This window comes from Lissotriton vulgaris, chromosome 4_1 (genome assembly GCF_964263255.1).
Source record: "Lissotriton vulgaris chromosome 4_1, aLisVul1.2, whole genome shotgun sequence".
Lineage (NCBI taxonomy): Eukaryota > Metazoa > Chordata > Amphibia > Caudata > Salamandridae > Lissotriton > Lissotriton vulgaris.
In genome coordinates, this window is record NC_141691.1 from 1,721,524,545 (window position 1) to 1,721,551,359 (window position 26,815).

Consider the following 26,815-nt stretch of genomic DNA (forward strand, 5'->3'; position numbering starts at 1 on the left):
CACAACGGAATGAAGGTCGTCGCCGAATGGATGAAGATCAGCCGACTGAAGCTGAACTCGGACAAGACGGAAGTCCTCATCCTCTGCTCCACCCCCTCAGCCTGGGACAACTCCTGTTGGCCAACAACGCTAGGAACAGCCCCAACACCCACTGACCACGCACGCAACCTAGAGGTTATCCTCGACCCCACCCTCTCCATGACTAAGCAGGTCAACGCTGTCTCCTCATCCTGTTTCAACACCCTCCGCAGGATCTTCAAGCAGATCCCCACCGAAACAAGAAAGAACTGTCACCCAGGCCCTCGTCACCAGCAGGCTGGATTACGAAAACACCCTCTATGCAGGAACATCGGCCAAACTCCTGAGACTACTACAACGCATCCAGAACGCCTCGGCACGTCTGATACTCGACATCCCCCGCTGCTGCCATATCACACCCCACCTGAGAGGCCTGCACTGGCTCCCCGTCAACAAGAGGGTAAACTTCAAGCTCCTCATCCACGCGCACAAAGTTGCCACCGGCCCAGCATACCTTAACAGACGACTCAGCTTCTACACCCCCACCCGCCGGCCTTGCCCTCGCCACAGTCCCCCGCATCCGAAGAACGACCGCAGGCGGCAGATCCTTCTCCCACCTCTCCGCCAAGACCTGGAACACCCTCCTCACCAACCTACGGCAGACCCAAGACCTACTGGCCTTTAGAAGACTCCTCAAAACCTGGCTCTTCGATCAGTAGCAGCTCCCCTCCTCCCCCAGTGCCTTGAGACCCTCACGGGTATGTAGTGCGCTTACAAGTACCTTGATTGATTGATTGACAAGAGGTGTATTGACCAAAAACATTACATGACATGATTTGTTATACATTTGAGGAGAAATTAATCAGAAAATATACAGGAATGAACATACAAAGTTGTGTATCCGGTGACCTACGTTGTCAAATTTATGGGGCGTTTATCACTATAACCCTCATGATTGAAGTCTACAGCAGTACTACTTGGCCCTAATCTAATGGTGGTCAGAGCGTAAATTCGTATTCCGATGTGATCTTTAATTTAACCATCAGTAATGCACAATTTTAGTACTAAATATTTTCGTTCAGAGCAACAGAGCATTCCGACTCATGCATGTAAAGGCATCTGTCACCCATATACAATGGTTAAGGAAACTCCAGGCTGGCCTAAGTACCAAACAGTATAGTTAAACACAGCAAGCCGCCTACAACCCAGTCGGGCCGGCCGCGTCAAATAAGTCTGTTATGAGTCGGAAGCAGTAGTAATCCATGCAGTTCAATTAACCCTCAACAAACCCAAACAACCCCCCCAATCCCGCTCCCCCCCCCTTCTTGTCCGCGAAGTAAAGCTGGCCCAATCCCTTTCGTTACAACTGGTCTAGAGAGCTGGTACCCGAATTCTCCCGCCCCGAAGTGTGTGCCGCTGAGTCTTGACCTTGGGGTCCGGAATAGGAGTATCGGCTAGGCGCAGCAGCCGCAGGTAGCGGGGGCAGCTCAATTCTCGAAATTCCCCTGTGAGCAGAGTTAGGAACGGCCGCCACAGGTCAGCAAATTCCTCCCCCCTCCCGGCCGCAGTCAGGGACAGCTTCTCCATCCCCAGCACCATCCAGAGTCTATGGAGCCAACCAAGGTGTATGGGGGGTTGAGGATCCCTCCAGCGCGCCACAATATTTTGTACCGCAGCACCCAGCGCTATGGCAATCAACCTCCCTCTCATGGACTTCAGGGGATACATCAGTGGGTTTGGCAGGCCCAGAATCACATACGCAGGGAATCGAGGCAGCTGGGTATCTAGGTGTGCGTCTATGAGATCCAGGATGGTGGACCAATATTGTCGCATCTTCTCGCAGCTCCAAAGCAGGTGTTCAAGTGTGCCCCGTTCCCCGCACCCTCTCCAGCAGCAATCGCTGGCCTTGGGGTCCCACCGATGGATGCGCGCCGGAGTGTAATACCAATACATGGCTACCTTAGTCAGGGTCTCTGTGAGGCCAGTGTGGTAGGCCGAGTGTCTGGCTCTATGATAGATTCCTTCCCATTCCTTCCGAGTAAGTTGCCTCCCAAGGTCCTCCTCCCATCTGGCCCTCCCCGGGTGATAGGTGTGAATGTGTGGAAGGAGTAGGTGTTGGTATAGATCCGAAAGCAGTTTCTTCTCCGACGTGCGCGTGATGAGCCATTTCTCATAGGGTGTGAGAAACCGTTGCGCGCCCGGGCGAACCGATGAGTGCAGGACCCAGTGCCGGACCTGGAGGTAAGCGAGTCGGTCCGCCTCTTGTATCCCGTAGTCTTCTCTCACTTTCTGGAAGGAGAGGACCCCCTCCAGGTTAAACATATGTCCTACCTCCCGGCAGGGAGTGAGTTTCCAGGCTTTGAAAGCCTGTGGGTCTAGGCCCGGCGTGAAATCGGGGTTCCCAAATATGGGTGTCACCGGGGAAGGGAATGAGGTAAGTTCATTCCGCACAGCCACCCGATCCCAAACCTTCATCACTGTACTCGTTATATATGACGCGTACAGGTTAGGGGGCCTGTGACACCTCGGTAGAAAGGGTATGCTCTGGAGCGGGCGGCCAGCCACCGCCTGATCTTGAAAGAGCCAGTGTTTGCTGGATTCAAGTTGGTACCATTCTACCAGTGTGCGCAGCTGTGCTGCTTGGAAGTATAAGGTGAGATCCGGCAGACCAATGCCCCCGTGCGCCGGTGGGAGAGACGCTATCCGCTGTTTAAAGCGGGGGCGGCGCCCGCTCCAGACATAGCGGGACAAGTCCGCTTGGGTCTTCTGCAGCCAACCCGCCGGCGGGCGTAGCGGAAGGGTTTGAAAGACATAGAGAATCTGCGGCAGTAGCGTAATCTTAATAGCCGCCACGCGTCCGAGCCAGGAGAGAGAGAGACGGTTCCACTTTTGCAGCGTCTCGCTGATTTGCGCGCTCAGTTTGGCATAATTAGCGTCAGCTGTTCCCGGCACTGTCGGCGCCAAGAGGACTCCCAGGTATGACACTGTGGAGACCGACCACTGCAGGTCGAATTCGGATTTGGCGTCCGCCAGAACGTCAGCGGGCAGGGACACATTCAGAGCCACTCACTTATCAACGTTGATTTTAAAGCCGGAGGCTCGCGCGAAGGAGTGTAGTTCCACCAGCAGGGCCCGCAGGGATTGCATAGGGTCCATCAGAGAAAGCAAGACGTCGTCGGCGTAGAGGCTAAATTTGTGTGTGTGTCCCCCGAAGGGGATGCCCCAGATGCGGGAATGGTGCCGGACTCTGTGCGCCATCGGCTCCATGTAGAGCGCAAACAAGAGGGGGGAGAGCGGGCAGCCCTGCCTGGTCCCCCTGCCAATCGGAAAACGCAATGAGGTATGCCCGTTGACCCGCACCGTCGCCATGGGTTGGCGATAACAGTTAAAGATCCGGGTGCAGGTAGTCTCCCCAAGGCCGAATCTCCGAAGAGTCTGCTCGAGATAGGGCCAGTGCACCCTATCGAAGGCCTTCTCGGCGTCAATGGTAAGCAGCATACACCCCGGTCTTGTGCGTGAGCCAGCCTCAATAAGGTGGAGAACGCGTCTGGTGTTATCGCTCGTTTGCCGCTGAGGGATGAACCCGGCCTGATCGGGATCGATTAGTTGTTGCATATAGGGAGCCAGTCGGCTCGCAATGATACCTGTATATAACTTCAGGTCCACGTTTAATAGAGAAATGGGCCTGTAGGAGCTACAGCGGGAGGGATCCCTCCCGACCTTGGGTATCACTGATATTGCTGCCTCCAGCATTTCGATAGTCCCGGTTTTGTCGAAAGTATTGAACAGGTCCCGTAACAGGGGGGCCACCTGCTGGCAGAATGTTTTGTAAAAAGCCACCGAGTAACCGTCAGGGCCCGGTGATTTCCCCAATTTGAGGCGGGAGATCGCAGAGATGACTTCTTCCAAGTCTATGGGCCTGTCAAGGAACTGGGATTGAGCCTCCATTAAAGACGGGAGAGCCGCCCCATCGAGGTAATCGCTGCCGTGCTGCCAGTCAAGCTCATCCGCCTCGTACAAGGCGGTGTAAAAGGCCCCAAATGCCGCCGCGATGTCAGGGCTGTTTGTGAGCAAATCCCCTTGAGTGGGCTGGATGGCCTGGACATGCCGGTGTTGCCTTTGTTCCCGCAACCTGCATGCCAGTAATTTCCCACATCGGTCCCCCCCAGTGTAGTAGGCATGCTTCAGACGAAGCGCAGCAAATTCCGCGACGTCCTGGTCTAGCGCAGCTAGCATCTTTCGCTCGGTGCAAAGTTGGCACCACGCCCTGGCTGCCCCGGTGCGCTGATGCAGCTGCTCCAGTTCCCGGACTCGTTGTGAGAGGTCGGCCCTTTTCTGTGCGCGTTCCCTATTATCGGCTGCCGCTAGGGAGATAAATTCGCCCCGCAAGACTGCTTTGAGTGCAACCCATTGAATAGCTTGGGAAGTGTCCCCGTTAGCATTGTGTTGGAGAAAATGGCCGATGGCCGTCTTGATCTTTTCCACTGTGGAAGGGTTCCGCAGCAGGCCGTCACGGAGGCGCCAGTGTCGCTGTGGGCTTGGTGTATCAGGCACCAGGAAGGTTGCCGAAACCGGGGAGTGATCCGAGAGTGAGGCTGGATGTATCTCAACTCCCTGAGCGCGCGCCGCGAGAAGAGTCGAGCAAAGCAGGTAGTCGAGACGCGCGTAGGTCTTATGGGCCGCGGAGTAGTGGGTGTAGTCCGTGTCGTGAGGGTGCAAGTGCCTCCACAAGTCGATCAGTCCCAGGTCTGTAAGATGTGCGTGTCCCTCTGTTGACAGGGCTCCCACCTGGCCTACCCTCTGGCTGGAGCGATCAGTGACATTATGAAATACTAAATTAAGGTCCCCCCCAGCAGTAGGTGTTGGTGTGTGTTGGCTGTGGCTGCCTCTAGTGCCGTGCGTAGGAACCTCTCCTGACCCTCGTTGGGCGCGTACACAGAGCCAATTAGTAGCGTCTGCCCCGCCACTTGGAAGCGATGGAGTAGTAGCCTGCCCTTGATCTCCGCTTCCTTCTGTAGCACCCTTCCCCTAAAGGACCTCGCCACTAATATAGCCACGCCCGCCACCTTTTTAGAGGCGGACGAGAACAGCTGCTCAGGAAAGGCCCGAGACCGGAGCCTATGAAGATCTTTGGACAGTAAATGCGTCTCCTGCAGGAGGCAGATGTCAGCTCGCGAGCGCTCTAGGAGGGAAAGGATCGCTTTGCGCTTGTTCGGGCTGTTGAGTCCCCTAACATTCAGGGAGAGTATGGTTAAGCGATACATCAGTCTGGGTTCGGGGCACGAGCTCGCTTCTGGTTAGTGCGGATCAGTGGCCTAAAGGATGAACAGTCAGTGCCATCTCGTGGCGCCAGCGGACAAGAAGGTCCCCCCCCCTCCTCCCCCCCAAACAACTGCCCCCCCACCCCAAAATCAACCCCATCCCCCCCTCCCCTCCTCCCCCGAATAACTGCCCCCCCTGATGCAACCCCAACAAATCCCAGGGGCCCTCCCCTCTCCCTCACCCCACTACCCTCCCCGTCCTCCTCCCTCAGGGAAACCCCAACTTGGAACCCATTGAACTGAACCATTGTCCCGGCCCTGTTGAGTCTCACAGGTCCGTAGAAGAGTGTCTATGGGAAACGTGACTATGGCGGCCCTCTCCCGGCCCCCCGACCCCTCCCTTCCAAAGCGAGGTGTGAGCAGTGGCCCTCTCATGCTGCTCACGGGGCTACAGTGGTATCGCACTCCACTTCCTGGACAGCCGCCGCCTGTTCCTGGGCTATTGTTTCAGGGTCTGGCTTCAAGCGCGCTCCCCGCCGGCGTCTCCGCCTGACCTTCCGCCATTCCCCCTGGCCTCGCTGCTCCAACCCTATCTGAGAGCTCCGTTGCGAGTCATCCTCCGATTCGTAGGGCTCCGGCAAGTCAATGTTCAAAAGTGAGCAAGTGTCCTGGAGGGAGCGAAGTTGTTGTAGTTTCCCCTGCCATTTAAAGACGATCCGGAACGGGTGGCCCCAGGAGTACGGTATTTCCTTCTCTCGCAAAAAGGTGGTCACGGGTTTGAATTCACGCCGCTTCTGCAGCGTGATGGCGGACAAGTCGTGATACAGTGCTACGGCCACTCCTCGAAATTGCAAAGGCTGCTGCCGCCGGGCCTCCTGAAGAATCCGTTCTTTCAACGGGAAGTCCGGGAGATAGGCCAGCATGTCAGGCGGGGGGGGCCGGTGCACGTCTCGGTAGTCCCACTCTGTGCGCACGGTCTATACGAACGGGAAAGTCCTCCGCTTCTCCCAGCACCGCACGGAAGAGGGCCTGTAGGTATCCCACAACACTGTTCCCTTCGGCGCCCTGTGGCACATTCCGGACCCTAATGTTATTTCTTCGTGAGCGGTTTTCCAGGTCCTCCGCGTATGCCTGGAGGCCTAAATGCTGCTCTTGAAGGCGGAGGACCTCCTGCTGTAGGTGCGTGAGCTCGTCACTGCGAGCATGACTGGACTCCTCCACCGCCGCTACTCTCTCCCCCAGGCCATCGAGGTCTCGGCGTAGCTCCCGCTGTTCCCCTGCAACGTCCTGCTTGAGAGCCTGGAAGTCATCGATGAGGGTGTTAAATAGTGTCTCCAGAAAGGTGCGTGTGATGGGAGCCTCCTGTTCATCTTGCTGCTGGGAACTTGAGGCTGCCGGAGTAGAGGGGGGCGTCTGCGCCTTCCCTCCCTTGCCAGTGGGTTTCACAAGCATGTCTGGGATGGTGCGGTTAGATCTGTGGTTCGAGCTAGCCATACTTCCTCCCACAACCGGTCTGCGGCCCGATCTCAGCCGCACTCGACCAGCGCAGGGCCACCCGCGTAGCCCCAACAACCTCCGACTCTCCTCCACCCAGATCTCGGGGTCACGTGTCTCCACAGGGCCCACTAGTTCAGGCCACCAGCCCTCCAATGTCCGCTAGAATTCCTCCTCAGGCGTTCGTTCACTGCACCTCCGGATTATCGCGGCCCGGCTCGCTCCGTCACCATGGTCTCCCGGCACCGGGGCTTCTCTAGTAGGCCGCACACTAGGGGGCACCGTGCCCGTTGGCGCCGGGCCCACCCCACCTTCAACGCTCAGGCGGGGGGGCCAGCCTCGACCCACCAGTGTCACAGGCCTAGTGCATCCCGTCTGCGCCGCCCCTTGTAGGTCTCCTGTTCAGCAGCCCCTGTCTTTCTCCCATCCAAGGTCGGGCAACCACGTGGCCGGGGCTCCCACCGCTCAGGCCCCGCATCGGTACCACCGGAAGCGGGCGTCACAATCCGCACTCCGTGCCAGGGTCCACCCGCGCCCCCCAGGGCCCCCTGCTGCCTGCACAGTGCTCCCAAGCCGTCTCTGCTGGGCCCCAGGGACGCGCGGGCTTACCTGCGTGCAGTCTGCTCGGGTCGGGCCTCCGCACTGCGGGGAGTCAAGGGCGTCCTCTGGTGTGCCTCCGGCTGCCCTCCAGCGACGCCAGGGCCGTCCGCCGCCCACTTCGCTTGCCGTGACACTGCCGCTTCCGGTCACCGCCCTTCACTGCTGCCGCCACCAGGCCCAGGGCCCTGCCTCGGGCCGCGCCTCGCCGGGTCGCCAGGCGGGGTTCGCCTCCTGCAGCCTCCAGCACTCCTGCACAGGTAGGGGGCCCCACGTCTCAGTGCAGGCCTCGAGCACGTCCCGCAGCTCCCGCTTGAATTCTCGGCGGCCCCGCGGGTGAGGGCCGGGGACGTCCACTTAGGCCCAAGCCGGGGCCTCGAGTAGGGACGGCGCCGGCGTGCCCCGGGTCACCAGCTCCCGCTACTCTCCAGGGGTGAGCGCTCCGCCTCCGCTAGCCCCTGCGGGCCGGTACGCTGCCTCGGGAGGGGGCGCCAATCTCCGCCCGCTCCTCCTCCGGCGGGTTCACTCGTGGTGCTCCCCCAGTCTCCCTGCTCCGGGCTCGTTGCGGCCGGGGTCTCTCTGCACTCGGCGGCAGCGCGTCAGTCGCGCCAAAATCGCTCGCCACCGCCCGGTAGCAGCTGGCCACCGCGCCGGAGGTCTCCGACCAGGACCCACGGGATTGAGGGCACAGATTCCGGTGTCCACTGCTCTGCAAAGAGGGCCAATACGGGCTAATAGGGAGCTGAAGACAAGTACGTCCGACTAGCCCGCCATCTTGGCCACGCCCCCCCGTAATGCACAATTTTATGCGCAGATGTTACACTCAATGGTAGCTCTTGACTCAGTTTATAAGGGCGCCAACGCATTTCGACCTTCGGGTTGGGCCTATGGTATGTTTCAAGGAAGGTCTTCTTCAGTGCTGTGAACTTTATTATGAACACTGTGTGAAAATTAAAACCAGAAATTACTGTTTAGGTGTTGTCCTTGTGTTCCCAATCGCGCACATATATGGAGAAGATTCCACAAATCCGTGAAGTTAAAAAGGGAGACATACCGTTAAGGCAGCTGATTCCTGTCAGTTTTCTCAAGGAGTATATCAGAATCCTTTGAGGACACATTCTAATACATTGTGTGACCCTGGAGAGGGTACACATGAAATGGGATAGTTTCTTTTAATTCACAGAGAAGGTGCAAAAGTATTTTGCTCTACAATGTTTAGTTAGAGCTGGGGAGTGATCATACCTTAAGGTGTGTTTGTATGTGGAAACCTTCTGGTGGGTTCTTTCTGGAGTCCTGCTCTGAATCACTGGACGCCCTCATGCCTAGCCTCTGTGTTGGCTACACGTTTGTTTGAAGACCTTCTGATAAATTCAGTCGGGGTCCTGTTGTGGATCACAAGAACTTCTTGTTACCTTACCTGTGTGGAGGCTACAGGAAGGTGATGTGTTAAGTCACGTGAACATCATCACCGACACTGTATTAAGGTTGGGTAATCATTACATAGCTTATGAATATCTCATCATGCAGTGGGCGTTTAAAATCCTTTGTCACCCCTGGTTGGGGAAAATCAACCGCGGGACACGAAGAGCTTCTTTATTTAAACATCCGTAGACTCTGTGACCCGTGTGCGTTTCTGCAAACCCATTGGGGGCATCCGCACGTGCTCATGTGTGTCGCTGACACCCACGTGATTAATGCAAACATGCAGACTTCTGTGGCTGTGACGGTTAATGGGGCCGTTGACCGTCATTAACTGAGTGTGTGCCCGGCTTCACCCATCGACGTCTGGTTTCCGTGTGCGTGCCCTGCTTATGTGATCCGTTCGTATATTAGGCAGACTTTTACCAGTTTTCGAATGGTGGGGCCGGCACGAGAACACGCAGGAAACCAGACCCTGCTGGAGGAGCTGAACACACCAAACTAAGGTAAATGGTCACTGGCTGTTGATTTAATAATTTTCGAAATGCATGATGAAACAGGCACGAGTCTGCTTTTTCACCTGGCAGCGAGGACAGTCTTTAATATACCTCAGTATGTGCACGGTTTCTAGGCCCACCACCAAGACGTTGGCGTTTTGAAATATATCTTTCATTGGTTTTTCGCAACAATAATCCAAAAATAATACATATGGGAAAAAAATTCTTGTAAAATGTATTGCACTGGTTTTAATTAACTATGCTTAATAAACTTTTACCTTACCTTACATATGGAAATACGGCATTACAGAAAATTCACATATCAACCAACCTACTATATGGTCCATCCACCTCTGCGGCACAAGGCCCACCTTTCTCTTCCCCCGCAGCTCCATATTCGTTATTATTTTTTCCCTCCAGCCACTGCTAGTAATGCTTGCAGTGTTTGCGTGGGCTCTGGAACCTCCGGCTAAAGCTCTCTCACTATGTTTGCTCGTCTGGCCTATTGACGAAACGGAGTCCTCCCTACTCCAAGTTATTCCTGTGCTTCATGGAGGGTCACAAACATATTACTAATTCCCTCACCCCCTCTTTACCCATGCCGAACTCTCATGTCCTTACCAATATCAATTAATGGTTGCAAGGGTGTGCAGTGTATAAGGCTTTCTTGATGACCCTCCGGACCCCCAAGTGTCCCACCTTAGTCACTTGTTTATTATGATTGGGTACTCACCTGGAGTCATGTCAGCCAGCATGAATGCCTCCCAGAGTGCTCCCCATGGATAAGTGCCCTCCAGGACCCGCTTTTCTCAGTTGTGTTGATCACCAAGACATTGACTTTATCACTGATTCACAGGGGGCACACATTGATTTTCCAAAGTGATGTTGATTGCAGGGTGTTATAACAGGTACAGCACTGGAATAAAGGCCTCACAGTTGGCTGTAAAAGTGTTAAATTTTCAAAGTCCAGCTTAATGCAGAGTAGAAAGCCGATCCAACCCCCAAATAGACATAATATAAAAATGCACACACACACTCTCTCTCTCTCTCTTTTCAGCAGTAAGGGTGCACAACTCTACATTAATTATTACTAAAGTTTCAAAATGCCAATGCAATCTTTTTTTTATTGACAAAGCAGAAAAATACAGACAATGAGCACACCTACAAATCTTCAATCCATACATTATCCTGGTAACACTGTATTTTTCTGTAACAAACGGCAGGGAGGTCTTGCAGTTTCGGCCTCAATGCCCATCTCACAGGACCTTAGAATGCTATTGTCTCCTGTAAACTGGCTCATTTGTAGGTCTTTGAAAGTTGTGTCTGACAAGCCTTTTATTTAAGCGAAAATAGCAGGGTTTTTTTGCCTTTATTTTAGCCATTTCAAATGTTTTCTGATCTCCGGACAGGGGGAGGAGGGAATGTTAAAGATTTCAGTTTTATCTGTACAATCTTTAACATTTACATACTTATCATCTGCAGTCTAACTAATAAAGTAGCCCTTATGTGCATAATTTTGTTCTCTTAAATGCATTAATCCCTATGGTATCCCGCTAGCCTCAGTCTAGTAATGACCCTTGGCCTTGTGCATTTAGAGCCAGGTGTCGCGGATGATGTCGGACGTGCACTCCCTCATGGCAGCAGAAAGACAACATCGGCAAGACCTCGTACAGGCAGATCTGGAGAAGCGAGAGCTGATGGAGCTTCTGAAGAACCTTCAAAAAGAGAGTAGAATAAGTAGCGCAGATGGGAGCAAGAAACCGACAAATGGCCGACCTCTGACGCGGCTGGAGAGTCTGAAGCGCAAGCCTAGAGAAGTTACAGTCATTTAAAAGAGTAAGTCTAGAAGGTAATTTTAGGTTTAAGTATTTTATTAAGGAAGTACAATGGTACAGCAGTGTTAAACAAGAGAAAACAAATCAGGCAATAATAGACAGTTCCTAGTGCGAAGAAGTGATGCTGTCTCCAGAGCTCGCCGTTACCTGCAGAGTTCTACAGTCCTTGCTAGGCAAGAGCCGCCACGGGTGGCGTTCACGAGCATTGCATTCGAATGTCGATCAGAAAGCAAATAACAATTCCTCTGTACTTCACATTTAATATAACAAACTACCCCCACAATCCCTCATGCCCACCCCTACCCCCACCCCCTAACTCCCCGTCCGGTGGTCTGCAAAGAAGATCTCAGAAACACTCACAAGTCCTCTCCTGTCATTTATTCAACATGCGTACCCGACCCTCCCACTCCCTTCTGGCCGTTCAAGTGATCGGTGGTGTAAGCCTAAGGAGTCTCAGGTACCTGGGGCACGTAAGCTCTCTGAATTCAGTAGCTAGTAAAGTATGGAATGGTTGCCACAACTCAGTGAATTGGTCGACCTCCCCAGCCAGTGTAAGCGAAATTTTCTCCATGCCCAGTACGTGCCACAGCCTGTGCAGCCAACCCGTGATCGAGGGAACAGTGGAAGTGCGCCAGTGTATTAGAATGTTCTGCACAGCCGAGCCCAAAGCGATGGCTATGTGTCTCCCTCTCCGGGATTTCAATGGGAACATTAAGGCGTTAGGCAGGCCCAATAGAGTATAGGTCGGGAAACGAGGTAACTCTATCCCAAAACATTTGTCAATTTCATCGATCACCTCCCTCCAGTAGTCCTGTATCAGTGGGCAGTCCCATAATATATGCGTCAGTGTCCCAGTGTGCCCACAAGCGCGCCAACATGCAGTGTCTATGAGCCCATTCATTTCGTGCAAGCGTGCGGGAGTGCGATACCAGTACGTTGACACCTTGGTGAAGGTTTCTGTGAGCCCCACATGGTATGCAGAATGTCGCGCTCGGTATGAGATTTGTTCCCATTCCTTGTGACTGAGCGTTCTCCCCAATTCCCTGTTCCATCTCTCCCTACCAGGATTATAGATGTGTGTGGGTGAAGGCTGTAGCATTTTGTACAGATCCGATATGAGTTTTGCATCCGACGTACGCGTCGCCATCCATCGCTCATAAGGGAGCAAGTCCCTATCCGCCGCGTCCCGCACCTGTGGTTGTAGAGCCCAATGTCTGACTTGCCAATACCGCATCCTATCCGCTTCGGCCAGCTGGTAACTCTCTTTAAGGTCCTCAAAGGGGAGGATTCCATCTCCTCCGTACACATGAAAAAGCGCTCTGCAGCCTTTCTCACGCCAGTGCGCAAAGGCACCCGGTTCCATCCCTGGCGTGAAGTCTGGATTGTTCACAATAGGAGTGAACGGAGAGGGGAACGAGGTAAGCTCAAATAGTTCATTAGTGGCATCCCACACCCTCAGCGGTACCCTAGTAACATAAGAGGCGTAGAGATTCGGGGGTCTGTGTTGTCTGCGCAGGAATGGTATTTCCTGCAATGGCCGGCCCGCCACTGCCTGGTCCTGGAAGAGCCAGTGCTTGTCCGACTCCCATCTGCTCCATTCCACCAGGTACCTCAACTGTGACGCCTGGAAGTATTTGTGAAGGTCAGGGACTCCCAGTCCACCCGCCTCCGGCGCTAGAGTCGTCAATGTTCTCTTCATTCTGGGTTTACGGCCTTGCCAGACGAATTGGGATAGGGCAGTCTGCATCATCCGTATCCAGCCTTTAGGGGGCTGCAGCGGAAGTGCCCGGAAGAGATATAGGATCTGTGGGAGCACTGTCATCTTCAGCGCCGCTATCCTGCCTAGCCACGATATCGTCCCCTTATTCCACCTCCCCAGTTCCTCCTTCACCTTCTTGCCTAACGTCTCGTAATTAACCGCCACCATCGCTGACAGTGTGGGAGCCAGCAGGATTCCTAAATAAGGCACGTGTTCCCGTGACCATTGCAGCGGGTAACGCCTCTGCAAATCTCGTCTCGTTCCAGGCGTCAGGGAGATATCTAATGCCGTGGATTTCCCCAGATTCATCTTAAACCCTGCCGTTCTCGCGAAAGCCCCGAGCTCATCCATACACGCGGGTAAAGCCCTCTGCGGATCCTCTAACGCAAAAATGACATCGTCGGCATATAAGCTGACCGTGTGGGTATAACCCCCCATCCGCACTCCCGTAGCATCTGGGTTTTGTCTTACTCTCTGGGCAAAGGGTTCCATATAGAGAGCGAAGAGCAGAGGAGAGAGCGGGCATCCCTGCCTCGTGCCGCGTTCAATATAAAAGCGCTTCGATCCACAGCCATTGACACGCACCGTCGCCGACGGGAACTTATAACAATTAAAGACCATGCATCTAAATTTCTCCCCTATGCCCATTCGAGCCATCACCCGCTCCAGATACGGCCAGTGCACCCGGTCAAACGCTTTCTCGGCGTCGACCGAGAGGAGCATCCTTTCCCCAGGGATCCGCGAAGCTTTCTCCAGCACGTGCACCAACCGCTTGGTATTATCCACCGTTTGCCTGCCGGGTACAAAGCCGGACTGGTCCGGTTCAATCAGCCCAGGGAGATACTGTGCTAGCCTCGCAGCCAGGATCCCCGTATAGATTTTAAGGTCAACGTTTAGGAGGGAAATCGGCCTGTACGAGCCACACTGAGCCCTGTCCTTCCCTGGTTTCGGTATGACTGATACCGTGGCCTGCAGGAGATCCGGCGGGATAGCGCCGGGGCAGTCGAAAGAGTTAAACAGCTTGGTCAGAATAGGAGCCAAGGTAGTGCAGAACGTCCTATAGAAGAGGGTGGTGTATCCATCTGGTCCCGGAGCCTTCCCTAGTTTCAGCCTAGCGATCGCCGTGATAACCTCTTCTATTCTAATCTCTCGGTCTAGGTAGTCAGTCTGTACTTGAGCCAGGGACGGGAGAGTCACTGAGTCCAGATATTCATCAGGGTCCCCAATCGTCGTGCCGTCCTCTGCATAGAGCTCAGAGTAGAACCGTCGAAAAGCGTCAGCTATTTCAACGTCTTCCGTGACTGTGCGCTCACCTGGCACCGCAAGTTCCTTGACGCGACGGGACTGGTGGGCGATTCTGAGCTTAGCTGCTAACAACCTGCCACAGCGATCCCCTCCCGTGTAATATGCGTGTTTCAGACGAAGAGCCGCATATTCAGCTCTGTCTAGGTCCAGAGACGACAGGAGTTTCCTCGCCGCCTTTAGTTGTTTCCAAATTCTAGGAGCCCCCGTCCGTCGATGCACCTGTTCTAGTTCCCTGACCCTGTGCGTGAGCTCGTCACGTTTAACTTTCCTCTCCTTATTTTCGGCTGCCGATATTGTTATAAATTCTCCCCGTAGAACCGCCTTAAGCGCTCCCCATTGAGTCGCCAATGTGGTGTCGGAATTAGAGTTATGCAGTTGAAATTCAGTCACAGCCTCAGTGATACGCTGCACCACCACTTTCTTGTGCAGAAGGGTGTCTCGCAAACGCCAGACTCCTCGCTGAACCGGGGTCGACGAGGGCAGGAATGTCCCCGAGACCGGCGCGTGATCCGATAAGGAGATGACCCCTACCTCAGAGGCAGCGGCCATGTCCCGAACCGGGCCAGAGACCAGCAGATAATCTAGCCGTGCATATGTTTTATGTGCGTGCGAGAAATAAGAATAGTCCCTGTCTGTGGGGTGAAATCCTCTCCAAAGATCGTGCATATCGAGGTCAGCTAAATGTGTTTTCATAGTGGATGACAATTCCCCGGTCTGTGGAAAGCGCTGCGCCGATCTGTCTAATGAGGAATCAAACACCAGGTTCAGGTCCCCCCCCAGAATGAGATGCCTGTCAGGAGATGCTGTGATATCCATCAATGTAGTGTGGAGGAAATGTTCCTGACGCTCGTTTGGGCAGTAAACCGACCCCACCGTGAATTGCAAAAGCCCCAACTTAAATCTGTACGCCAGCAACCTCCCCTTCCGCTCAGCTAATTTGTGTAGCACCTCACCCCTAAAGGATTTAGATACCAATATAGCTACTCCTGCCGTTTTGGTGGTGTTGGAGGAAAAGAACTGTGTGGGAAAGGAACGGGACCGTAACCTGTGACAGTCACCAACCAGTAGGTGCGTTTCTTGCAGCAGACAGATATCGGCCTGTGAGGCCTCTAACAGGGAAAGAACCGCCCTACGTTTCGTGGGATTATTCAGCCCTTTCACATTCAGAGTTACTACTTTCAATCCTGCCATACCGGATTACTGTAACCTTCCAGCACCTGACGATCAAAAGCAGCAAGCGCCAATCCTGCCTTCGGATCGGCCCGTGAGGTCTGACTAATTTGAGCGGCAACAGAAGCACCGGACAGAGCTTCCCCAAACTCCCCCCTCCCGGATCCCGAGGCCCCCAACTCCCAACTCCCCGTTCCCCTCCCATCCCTTACCCCAACTCGAACCCCCAACAGTCCAATCCAACCCATTTCTCTTCCCCCCTGTCGGTCCTTAGACCTGATAGTCCCAGTCCTGTCTCTACCGGACAAGCCTGTGGTAAATTACGTTCGTGGACGACTTGCCACAAGCACTCCTCCCGTGCCCGTCTGCGCCCGCCCTCCCCACAGCCTGCTATATCAGTAATGCGTTGGCAATCTCCCCCCGGAGCCACATCATGCGGTCAACGCCACTTCATCCTCGACAGCTGAGGACTCTGTAACTGTTCGGATAGCATTCGCCATCCCCTCTCTAATTATGGGCGAATTCGGTCTCTGTGAAGCACCTGATGTCCTGCGTCTTGAGACCCTTCGCCAGCCCCCATGTGATGAGTCTCTCCTTCTCGGCGTGGACGATTCCTCTTCTTCCGCGGTGATCCCGAGCACCTCACATACATCCTGAAGAGACCTTAGCTGATGCGATTCTCCGTTCCATCTAAAAATGAGGCGGAAGGGGTGCCCCCACGAGTAGGGCGTTTCATGCTGTCTCAGGAAGTCTGTTGCAATCTTGAACGCTTTGCGCTTCTGGAGTGTGGTCGCGGCCAGGTCCTGATACAGCGCCACCGGGTGGCCTCTAAATGTTATTGTTTGCTTCCTCCTCGCTTCTGTCATTATCCGTTCTTTCAACGGGAAATCAGGGAGGAAAGCCAGGACATCCGGCGGGGGCCCCGCTGCACGCCGCTGTGGGCCCACCCTATGTGCTCTATCTATCCTGATGGGGAAGTCCGCAGGTTCGCCAAGGATGGTACGGAACAGCTCCTGCAGGTAGCCCACGATGCTTGCGTTCTCTTCTGCGGGCGGCACACCCCGGACCCTTATGTTGTTCCGCCTCGATCTGTTCTCCAAATCTTCATTATGCAGTTGAAGATCTATATGCTGGTCTCTGAGGCGGAGTACCTCCTGCTGCAGGTGCGTGATCTCCTCATCCTGCCGTTGCGTGGAGCTCTCAGCTGTGGCCACCCTTTCTCCCAGGCCATCCACCTCTCTACGTATTTCCCGTACCTCCCCGGCCACCTCCTGCTTCAGCGCTTGGAAGTCCTCCCGTAGCGTTCCGAAAAGTGATTCCAAAAAGGATCTGGTGACAGGGGGCTCCCCACTGCCCCCCATGTGGGAGCCAGTTGCACCTCCTGGGGGCGTCGAGTTCTTGTCTCCTTTGCTCTGTGGCTTGCTGAGCATATCCGTGAGTGTGCGGCTACTGCCTTTGCCTCCCTTTTGTCCAGCCATCTTCCTTGCGGCTCAGTCGCACGTGTGCTTTCCGTTGCGAGTCCCAGCCCAATTGTCAGCGGCGTGTGTCTTCGGGAGCCCCCGCTACGTCGCTCCGCCTCCTGTGATTGCTACAGCACCGGTCTAAGCCCACAGGAGGACCCAACAGGCCACCGATCCCGTGCGACCCAGCCGCGTCTGCCTTTATCGCTCAAGAAGTGTGTAAGAGCAAGGTTCGGGCCCCCCAGCTGTTCGGCCGGACAGCGAGACAGGCGCACCACTGTGCCAGCAGCCGCTAGTACTTCACCCCGCTTCGCGAGCTTCTCCGCTCCCCAGGGTAGATGGTTCACCGCCTCAGTATGCGCCACCAGTCTGCGGCAGCCCCAGACCAGCTCGTTATAATCTCAACAGTTGCTGCACCACTCAGGAAGCCCCCCTGCACGGTCAGTGAGAGCCCACTTGGGGGGGCTCCAGCTCCATTCAGTCCCTGCACCCGGGGCTGCTCCCCTCTTCCGGCTGTGCACCAAGAGCCGGGCGTCCCTGCGTGTCGCAAAGTCCTGCACAGTATGGCGTGTCGCAGCCCCTTGCTCCCACAGAAAAATCCACCACACTCCCGGCGCTCCTCACCTCTGCTACTGTAGTCTGGGAGGGGGGGGAGCCACGTCCAAAGTTCAGGTCCGCTGCGAGCTGCCCCTGACGCTCCGATCTGCCCTTCACTGGCCCCCTGGCGTTATCTGCGGGGCGCCAGGGATCGTCCTCCCCGGGGTCCGCTATTCCTCCAGTGCTGCCTCTCCAGCGTGCTTAGGCCTCAGGTCGCTTCCGTTCAGGCCTCGGGTAATCACAGGGGTGGGTCCGGGATTCACCGCCCCGCCCGGCTTCCAGCTAGTCCGCCTCTATCTCCGGCTGGTGGTGCTGCTAGGCTGCCGACATGGAGCGCTACGTCTCCGGGCTCCCTCCCACTGCGTCACCTCCGGTCGGGTCACTCCAAATTAGGCCGCAGCCGCGGTCTTGGGTAATCACTGGGGCGGGGCCGAAAACGAGGCTCCCCTCGTCCTCGGCGGACTTGTCAGCGCTCCCCGGGGCCAGGCTTACCCCACTGCTGCTTCACCGATGGGGCGCTGACTCTTTCCAGACCCCTCGCCGGGATCAGCTGCTCCGCCTTCACTGCCTCGTCAGAGCGCCAGGCCTCCGCTCCCTCCCGACTGGGCTGCAGCCTCGGCCTCAGGTAGGTCCGGGGGCGGGTGCGGGTCCGGGGCTCACCGCCTCCCCGGGCGTCTGGGCAGCCCTCCGGATCTTGAGCAGTCAGCTTCCCCGGGCTCCCGATGTGCAGCTGTGCCCCGCCGGACCCTCGTCTCAGCCACCTGTGTTTGCTCGATCCGGTCCTCCCCACCACTGCTGTCCGGGGCGTCAATGGTCGGGTTCACCGCACCGGCTGTCGTGACTGGTGGGGGGGTCACCGCTCAATATCGCCGCTCTCAGAAGTCCTCTCGGTCGTGCCTCAATCCCCCGAGCTATTTAGGGGGGAGAATAGCTATGAATCAGGGCTCAGGGCCTAGGCGGGAGCGGGAGCTCGGGAGAAACACGTCCGATCACTCCTCCATCTCGGCCACGCCCCCCCGAGTCTAGAAGGTAATTTTAAATCTCAAAAAGGACTAATGTAATTTTTTGGAACACTTTATTTACTTTTTTTGTAATAGTAACCCAGGGTATTTACAAAAGTAAATAGCAGCATTGACATTACAGGGCATAGTACTGTCTTAGTTAAATGTACAAACTGCGCACTGCGGTCATATATAATCACGTGGTAAAGATACATTCATACGGGATCGTCCTCCTGTTCCTCAGAGTCTCCATCATACGTTGAGAGTCGTCCTAGATGTGATTGCCGCAGAACATCAGGCATGGTGGTAGTCGGGTTGATCCCCTCCCTGTCCCTCTTAACATAGGTATTAAACAGCGACCACATTCTTTCAATCCTAACCATTCTGTTGATTATGGCAGTCAGCCACTCCATGGAGTAAATATGCCAAACCTTGCACCACCATAGTGTGAGGCTCGATGGGTGCGGGTTCTTCCAGGTGTGGGTGAATGTTAATTGTATACACACAAGAGGGAAGAGTGGGTCAGAGGAGAATGTTTAACCTCATAGATGCTAGTAAACATCCCTCCCCAGTGCTGCGCTGTCCATTGGAACTAGTGCTGAATGGACGTCCAATGGTCGTGCGCAGCACTGGGGAGGTAGTGCTGCCGTCGGCCAACGCACCGACGCAGCACTTAAGGGGTTAAGACCTGCAAAGGTTAGCTCCCCAGTCTACTAATAATAACACAATATAGAACCCTCGGGTCTAAACTGTAAACAAAAGTAAGAGAGGCTATCCAGAGAAAGCCTTTACCGTCCCTTGGGGTGTCCCTTTATTAGGATGAAATCCCTCACCCACCATGGGTGGCATGCGTTATTATTGGGATTCTCCTAGTGACGGGATGCCTAGTCCGCCACGGGCTACAACCCCCTCACTAAGAAGGAGGAGCTCAGGGATGTTTTTGTTCCTAGTTTAGGATATACTAAATCCAACAATGATGAATAGCAAACTAGGTTAGTTGAGATGTGTAGTGCAAAAAAGTATATTGTTGGTGAAAAGGTAAGATAAAACAGGCTACCAGGTACGGTATATACCTTTATTGACCCATCCTGGGGCCAGGATTAACAAGCGTTGGCATAGCCAATTGATCTCGCTTTTGGGACCTTATAAGTATTTAGTTATGCAGCACAATATCCTCAATGCAACATCATCAACTGTTGCATGGCTAAAGACTTATAAGGTCCCAAAGGCGAGACCTATTGGCTATGCCAATGTCATCATACATGCAGGACCTGTAACTTAAATTATTAGATTGAACTAACATTATTGCCCAAGACCTGTAAAGCTGATGGAGGTGTATTTATTGTTTTTATTTAATTATTCATTCATTTATTTGCCTATAAAGTAGCCTGATGGTGTTCAAACTGCAACTGACTGAATTAAATGTCTTTTGACTTAGAATTACTTTCTGAGGAGACATCTCTGTACTTTTCAAATAACCCATTTGAGGGTTGAAAACCTCAATTCACTTAATTTTGTGAATGAGAACTGACAGCTCCAGTCCAACAAGCACTCTCAGAGCCCTGCATTGAAGTGTAGGGGTTGTAAAAATCCAAGCGTTATGCAAAGTGTAGCAAATGAGCTACGCCCTTCGGCACAAGAATGGTGTACAAGTAGTGTGGGGCACTGTTTAGCTCATTGTCCCAAATGCATGACTAAACCTGGTGTGCTAGGGTGCTGCTTTTTACTGAGCATATTTTCAACTGAAATGGCCATTAGATTAGCACCAGTCATGCACCTTTACTGATAAACCTAGGTACAAACGATAATGGGCAGAAATCTTTTTTCTGTGTGTATCTATCATTTTTGCATCACACCAGTGTCTTGGTTCGTTTTGATCCTATTAAAATTCCCTCTTACCTCAGAATTACAGATACAACAATGAGTCTCAATAGATCTTTCCAGCGAAAAACCCATCACATCTGGAGTGCCCCAGGGGTCTATATTAAGTCCTCTCTTTTTTAACATCTACAGGGCACCCCTCCTCGCTGTGATAGAATCGCATGGGACCCTTGTCACGTCATATGCCGACGACACTCAACTTGTCGTCACTATCGACAAAAAGTTGACGGACGCTGACCTACGTTTCAAAAACTGCCTCTCTGATGTATTTCAATGGCTGAACACAAACCATTTAAGATGCAATAGTGCCAAGACAGAAATCATTCCGCTGGGTAAAAATCTATCTTTCTCTCCGAAAGACTGGTGGCCTTTGGGATCGGAGGCCCCCCCCAGTGCAGTATCATCAGCACGAAACCTTGGCGTGCAATTCGATTCATCCCTCTCTTTCGATGACCACGTTAGGGCCACTGCTGGACGCTGTTTTGGACTCATTAAATCCTTGAAATTTTTTTTTGATTTCCTCCCCATCGCAGCTAGAAAATCAGTCGCGGTAGCCTTAATACTCTCCCGACTTGATTACTGCAATGGACTTATGGCTGGAGTGAAGAAGTCCACCCTCAGTAAGCTGCAGAGTATACAACACGCAGCTGCTAGACTGGTTCTAAAACTCCCTAGAAGGTCATCTGCTTCAGCAGCACTAAAATCCCTGCACTGGTTACCATTGCACAAAAGAATCCTTTTCAAATTGCTTCTCACGGTTTTTAAATCCATGCAAAACACCGGGCCTCACTACCTTGCTAATCGCTTTATGCGTTACAATCCCCCGCGTTGTTTGAGATCTTCCGGGACAAATCTTATCACGACTCCTAGATTCAAATACAAAACCAAGGGTGGGAAATCCTTCACTGTCCTGGCAGCCAAGGCATGGAACAACCTTCCAGCCACCCTCAGATTAATTGAAAACGAGAACAGTTTTAGAAAACTCCTTAAGACTTGGGTGTACCAACAACCAGACTCCATCGTATTGGCAGCCATCTAGTCCCAGTCTTCTCACCATATTCCACCTTTCATTTATTCACTGCAGCTAGCTCAGCGCCAAGATGCTTCCTCGGGAGCGAACGTTCGCGCTCTACAAATACCCATAAATATCAAATATCAAATATCTTTTCTTGCTGACAATATATTTTGGAATGGTTGAAACGGTCATTACATTTTATTGTGTTAGAAAACATGTGACATTCTGCGGCTTTCCATCAATACTCGCTGTACTCCTGCAAGACTGTCACTTATTTCACATTATAAAATTCACCCCATTTGTCACAAAGGAAAGAAAAGTAAACACCCATCGCCCATTATGAGTAACAACTGGATGAAAGGGAGACTGCCTTAAGGCAATCAGATAAGATGCTGAGCCATCAACCGCCCATTCATGACACCCGGGTGCCTAGCAACAGGCTCGCTTCAAAGTTGGGTACTTTAATAAAATATGTTTGAATTTACAGTGCAAAAATCTGCTAGGGAGCTTCCATAAACTTTATCCTTATACTTCACATTGTGTCTGCACTCTGCAACCCTGTAGCCCAGGGCTGCAAACCTCTGCCGCACTCCATGCAGGGGATAGCCTTCCACTGTTAGTGAGTGGGTTGGGGCGGGGCTTCCACTGCCAGTAATCAAATGAAGCGTGCACTAACTGCGTGAAAGATTTCCAGCTGAATGCAGTCCGCCTTGCAAAGACCAACTCCTTGAAATGTGCACATTCTAAGAACAAATGCCCCTGAGCATCCCCGCCTCTTACCTTCCGCACAAACACAGGTCCCCAGAAAAGTACTTGTCAGACACAGCTTCCAATTACAGCCCAGTCATGAGGAATGAAGAAACACAGAAATAAGGCTTGGATGCTATATACACAGCTCCTTTGATCTGCCTATTTCAGGCACTTAATCAGCAATTTCCAGCATCACTAAGAAATCACAACACATCTTTATTTTATTTTTTTATTTTTTTATTTATTGAGCGCAACATTTATCCCGAGGGATGTCACAGCGCTAAGGACTATGTTAACAGATGGGAGCTGGATTGGCCGTGTGTCGTGCATCAGTCTTTGGGGAAGAGATGTGTTTTGAGTTCTTTCCTAAAGATGTTGTAGTTGGTAGTTAACCTGAGTTCCACTGGGAGCTCATTCCAGTGTCGTGCGGCTAGGTAAGAAAAGGTACGTCCTCCTGCTTTGATCTTTTTTATTTTCTTTGTTTTGGCTAGAGCAAGGTGTTGTGACCTTAGTGGTCTGGCAGGGGAGTAGAAATATAACTTGTTCTGAAGAATAGTGGGTCCTTTGTTGTTGAGTGTCTTGTGGGCATGACCTGTGAGTTTGAAGCAGGCTCTTTGGCGCATGGGCAGCCAGTGAAGTAGTTTAAGGCATTCTCTAGCGGAGCTGTATTTGCCTTTTCTGCATACTAGCTTAGCTGCAGCGTTTTGCACTACCTGCAGTCGTTGAAATAGGTAGTCTGGCATGCCTACAAAAAGTGCGTTCCCACAGTCCAGCCTGCTGACCAGTAGGGCCTGTGTAACTGACTTCTAGCTTTCTAGGGGAATCCATGTGAAGAGTCTTCTCAGAAGTTTTAGAGTAGCAAAGCTTTTCCCACACAGGGCTCGGATGTGGACCTGCATGGATAGTGAGTCATCGACTGTAATGCCTATGTTTTTGGTCGAGTGCTTGGGTGCCGGGGCATCTCCAAGCGTGTCGGGCCACCATGAGTTGTCCCATATATGTTTTGCCTCACCGAACAGTAAAATATCGGTTTTATCCGCATTTAGTTTGAGGCAGTGATCTGCCATCCATGCGGCCATTTCCGTTAGGCAGTTGTTGAGTCTTAGTTTGCTGTCTTCATGCCCTTTCCCCAACCTAATTATCAGTTGTGTGTCATCCGCATAGGAGCATACCTCCAGACCCCACCGTGCTCCAATTTGTGCTAAGGATGATATATATTAGGAAACAAAAAGGGTCTTGACTCCTAAACTCAGCAAGGCTGAGCCAATATAAACTAAAGAAACAATACACTTGCCAGTGCTGAGAAACTTATTTTTCAAAACCAACTAAAGAACACAGCATACATGAAAATAACATGGACACTTGCTTTATGAATTGCAACTTTTGTTTTAATTTTTTTCTGAAGACTATTTTAGTTTTCAGTCATTTTTAGTTTTGTGCATGGGAATACAAAAAAGGTTTATGTACATTTATATACAAACATGAAATAAGGCAAATTGGTATGTACAATAAATCAGACAAACTCACAAACAACACATTCTTGGCCGTCCATTCATACTACTCCACATCCATACTGGTCACGGTGTCAAAAAGAACCTATATACACCACAAATGAAGAGTCCTTTTTTGTCGTATTTTACAATTGTTTGTAACAGTTAAAAGGAAAGCAAACAGTCTTTCTGTGGATTGTCGAGAGAATTTTCAATCTAAATTCAAAGGGATGACCCGGGACCGGGTCGGTCGACGCGTTTCAAACCCTGTGAGTGCCAGGGTTCTCCTCAGGACCAAAAAGTAACTACAAAGAAAAGGAAACAATCATAAATCTTATGTTCTAAGAGATAAACACCTTGTTCGCTGTCTAGCTTCCCTCAGCCTACCTCTATTGTTGGGTCATGACTCCAACCGTGATTGCAGACAATTTGTATTCCAAAAGAAGGGGAGAGGGAAGTGCTGGAACATAATAGAAAAACAAACGAGAAGTGATCACGCACCACCGACCCAGGTAGGCGCACATTCTGACATCGAATGAATGAGTGACGAGAGGACGGACATGTGTCATAACAGCACTGGTATTACTCAAAAACTTAACGCACTTATCGTTTGTTTTTCTATTATGTTCCAGCACTTCCCTCTCCCGGGTCATCCCTTTGAATTTAGATTGAAAATTCTCTCGACAATCCACAGAAAGACTGTTTGCTTTCCTTTTAACTGTTACAAACAATTGTAAAATACGACAAAAAAGGACTCTTCATTTGTGGTGTATATAGGTTCTTTTTGACACCGGGACCAGTATGGATGTGGAGTAGTATGAATGGACGGCCAAGAATGTGTTGTTTGTGAGTTTGTCTGATTTATTGTACATACCAATTTGCCTTATTTCATGTTTGTATATAAATGTACATAAACCTTTTTTGTATTCCCATGCACAAAACTAAAAATGACTAAAAACTAAAATAGTCTTCAGAAAAAAATTAAAACAAAAGTTGCAATTCATAAAGCAAGTGTCCATGTTATTTTCATGTATGCTGTGTTCTTTAGTTGGTTTTGAAAAATAAGTTTCTCAGCACTGGCAAGTGTATTGTTTCTTTAGTTAAGGATGATATCTAGGCATTGAACAGAGTGGGGCTGAGGAATGCTCCTTGTGGGACCCCGCATTTGAGTTGCTTGGGTTTGGATAGGAAAGCTCCCATTTGTACCGTTTGTGTTCTATTCAGTAAGAAGGAGCCAATCCATTCAAGTGCTTTCCCAGTTATCCCTTTTTCTAGCAAGTTCTCCAGCAGGAGATGGTGGGAGACCGTGTCGAACGCTGCCGACAGGTCTAAAAGGATCAGGGCCACCCCTTCACCCTGGTCCAGAGAGTTTCCAATGCTGTCTATAACAGCCAGCAGTGTGGCTTCTGTGCTATTAATAGCTATGAACCCTGTTTGAGTTGGATCCAATAAATTACTATCCTCTAGGTATTTAGACAGCTGTCTGTTTATCAGTTTCTCCAACACTTTAGAAAGATAAGGAAGTTGAGAAATGGGTCTATAATTGGCTGGGATTGTTACATTCGAGCCTGCTTTTTTAGGGCTCGCCTGCTGATGCGCTTCTGCCCATAGCTGGCGAAGCTCTATTATGGCTTATCCAGTGTTTAACCACCACTGGCGATTTCTTGCAGTGCATGTGCTTTTTAGGTCATTGCGCAAGCGCAAGCCCTAAAAAGCGCGTGCACAATGCCACCAGCCGCCTGCCTGCCTGGCATTACCACATCAAAGGCAGCCTTCTCAGCGCATTTCTCACCCCCTAATTATTCACGGCCGGCCGGCCGTACTTTCAGTTTTGTCTCCTTTTAAAATTTGTTTAACTTCTTTTCTCAATTGTTGACTCCCATCTTTCGCCACGAGGACTTGTTTTACTTGTCGCCGTAATCTTGGATTAAACAGTTTTATTTTTAATCCATGGAGTCTGACGTTATTTTGTTTGTTGGCTCTGGCTATTTTTCAGTTTTTTTTCGTAGTTTGTTTTCCTTATCTCAGATATTCTGATTTTATTAGGTTCTCGATTGTTGCCCTCCTAAGTCCAGGGCTATTTTCTTGGTACTTATCTTGGTAAACAATTTTCTGTTTCAACTTCTTGTTTCAGTAAAGCAGTGTTCATTTTGTTTATACTGTTTGCCACCTCTGTGATTCTGGTTTTTCTGCTGCTGTTTCTGGAAACGAGGACCTATCTCTTTGGGTTCACGCTCCCCGGCCTATTCTAGTGCCCTGCTACCACGTCCTGTTCGGTTCCTTAACCCTCGCTCGTTGTAAACCAGCATTCAAAGTTCGGGCGGCACACACTTCCGCATTCCCCACAGAGGACATGCCAGGCCTAGCTCGCCCAGCCTAGCCTCTGACACTGACTGTGATGTACATGTCACCGGTTCGACTCCCAGCACAGCCGGCTAAGCCTTCATCCTTCCGAGGCCGGAAACAGGGGTGCCATTAAATTGGACAGAATTACCACCTACTATTTCTTTTTTGATGTGTTTCAATTTTTTATTGACATTTATATAATAAAAAAATACATATATTTCAATAACTGTATGCATTGTCGTACAATAAATATATAAGAAAATTGTTATATATTAGCATATAGTATACCACCTACTATTTAAACACCTTTGAAAAGGTAGAAGTATGGCGTGAATGTATATATATTCAAAGAAATATATGATCACATCTACCGTTTTGAGTAAGGGGCGAAACTATAACAGGCTTATTTATTTATATTGATTTATATGCAGCGGAACATGCCCTTCGTTGGCATAGCACTTTACAGATGGCCTGGGATTGGTAAGGCGGGATTCAGCCGATGGGCCGCTGGCTAAGGCTAGTTGGTGGGCCGTTTTTTTGGTCTATGAGGACTCCCACCCCTGATTCACAGCTTCATTTGCATTATTTCAAAATGTATTTAGGAAAAGCAAGTTGACATTTTAGTTTTACAAAGAGAGGAGGCTCGTTCTAAATTCATTTTGGGGTTTGAGAGGAGCGGGCCGGTGATTTTTTTTCTTGGGGGGGTGGGGGAGGGGGGGGGCGGAGGGGGTTGGGGTTGTAGAGGAAGCAAGTGTCAAGTGGCCTCACCCCAGCTGGCGCAGAACTGTGCAGACGCCGAGGGGGGCACAGCGTGACATGTTCAACATGAATCCTAAATCGAGAGTATTCGGTGATGGTGTGTTCATTATAACTTTTCAACATGCTGCACAGCAGCCACACTGCTCTACAACATAGTTTAA

General features: G+C 51.6%; 1 protein-coding gene across 3 annotated transcripts in view; it reads left to right on the forward strand.

Moving 5' to 3' along the window:
* Positions 1-26,815, forward strand: part of LOC147724452 (RING finger protein 151-like) — a 285,148-nt gene that overhangs the window by 238,563 nt on the left and 19,770 nt on the right. For 2 of the 3 annotated variants that reach the window (XM_086966007.1, XM_086966004.1), the window contains one exon: positions 10,882-11,122. In XM_086966007.1, the coding sequence (XP_086822133.1) occupies positions 10,882-11,118 (237 nt within the window). In that variant the 3' untranslated portion in view covers positions 11,119-11,122. Of the gene's footprint in view, positions 1-10,881; positions 11,136-26,815 lie in introns of all 3 variants that reach the window. The other variant, XM_086966006.1, reaches the window with a different exon arrangement.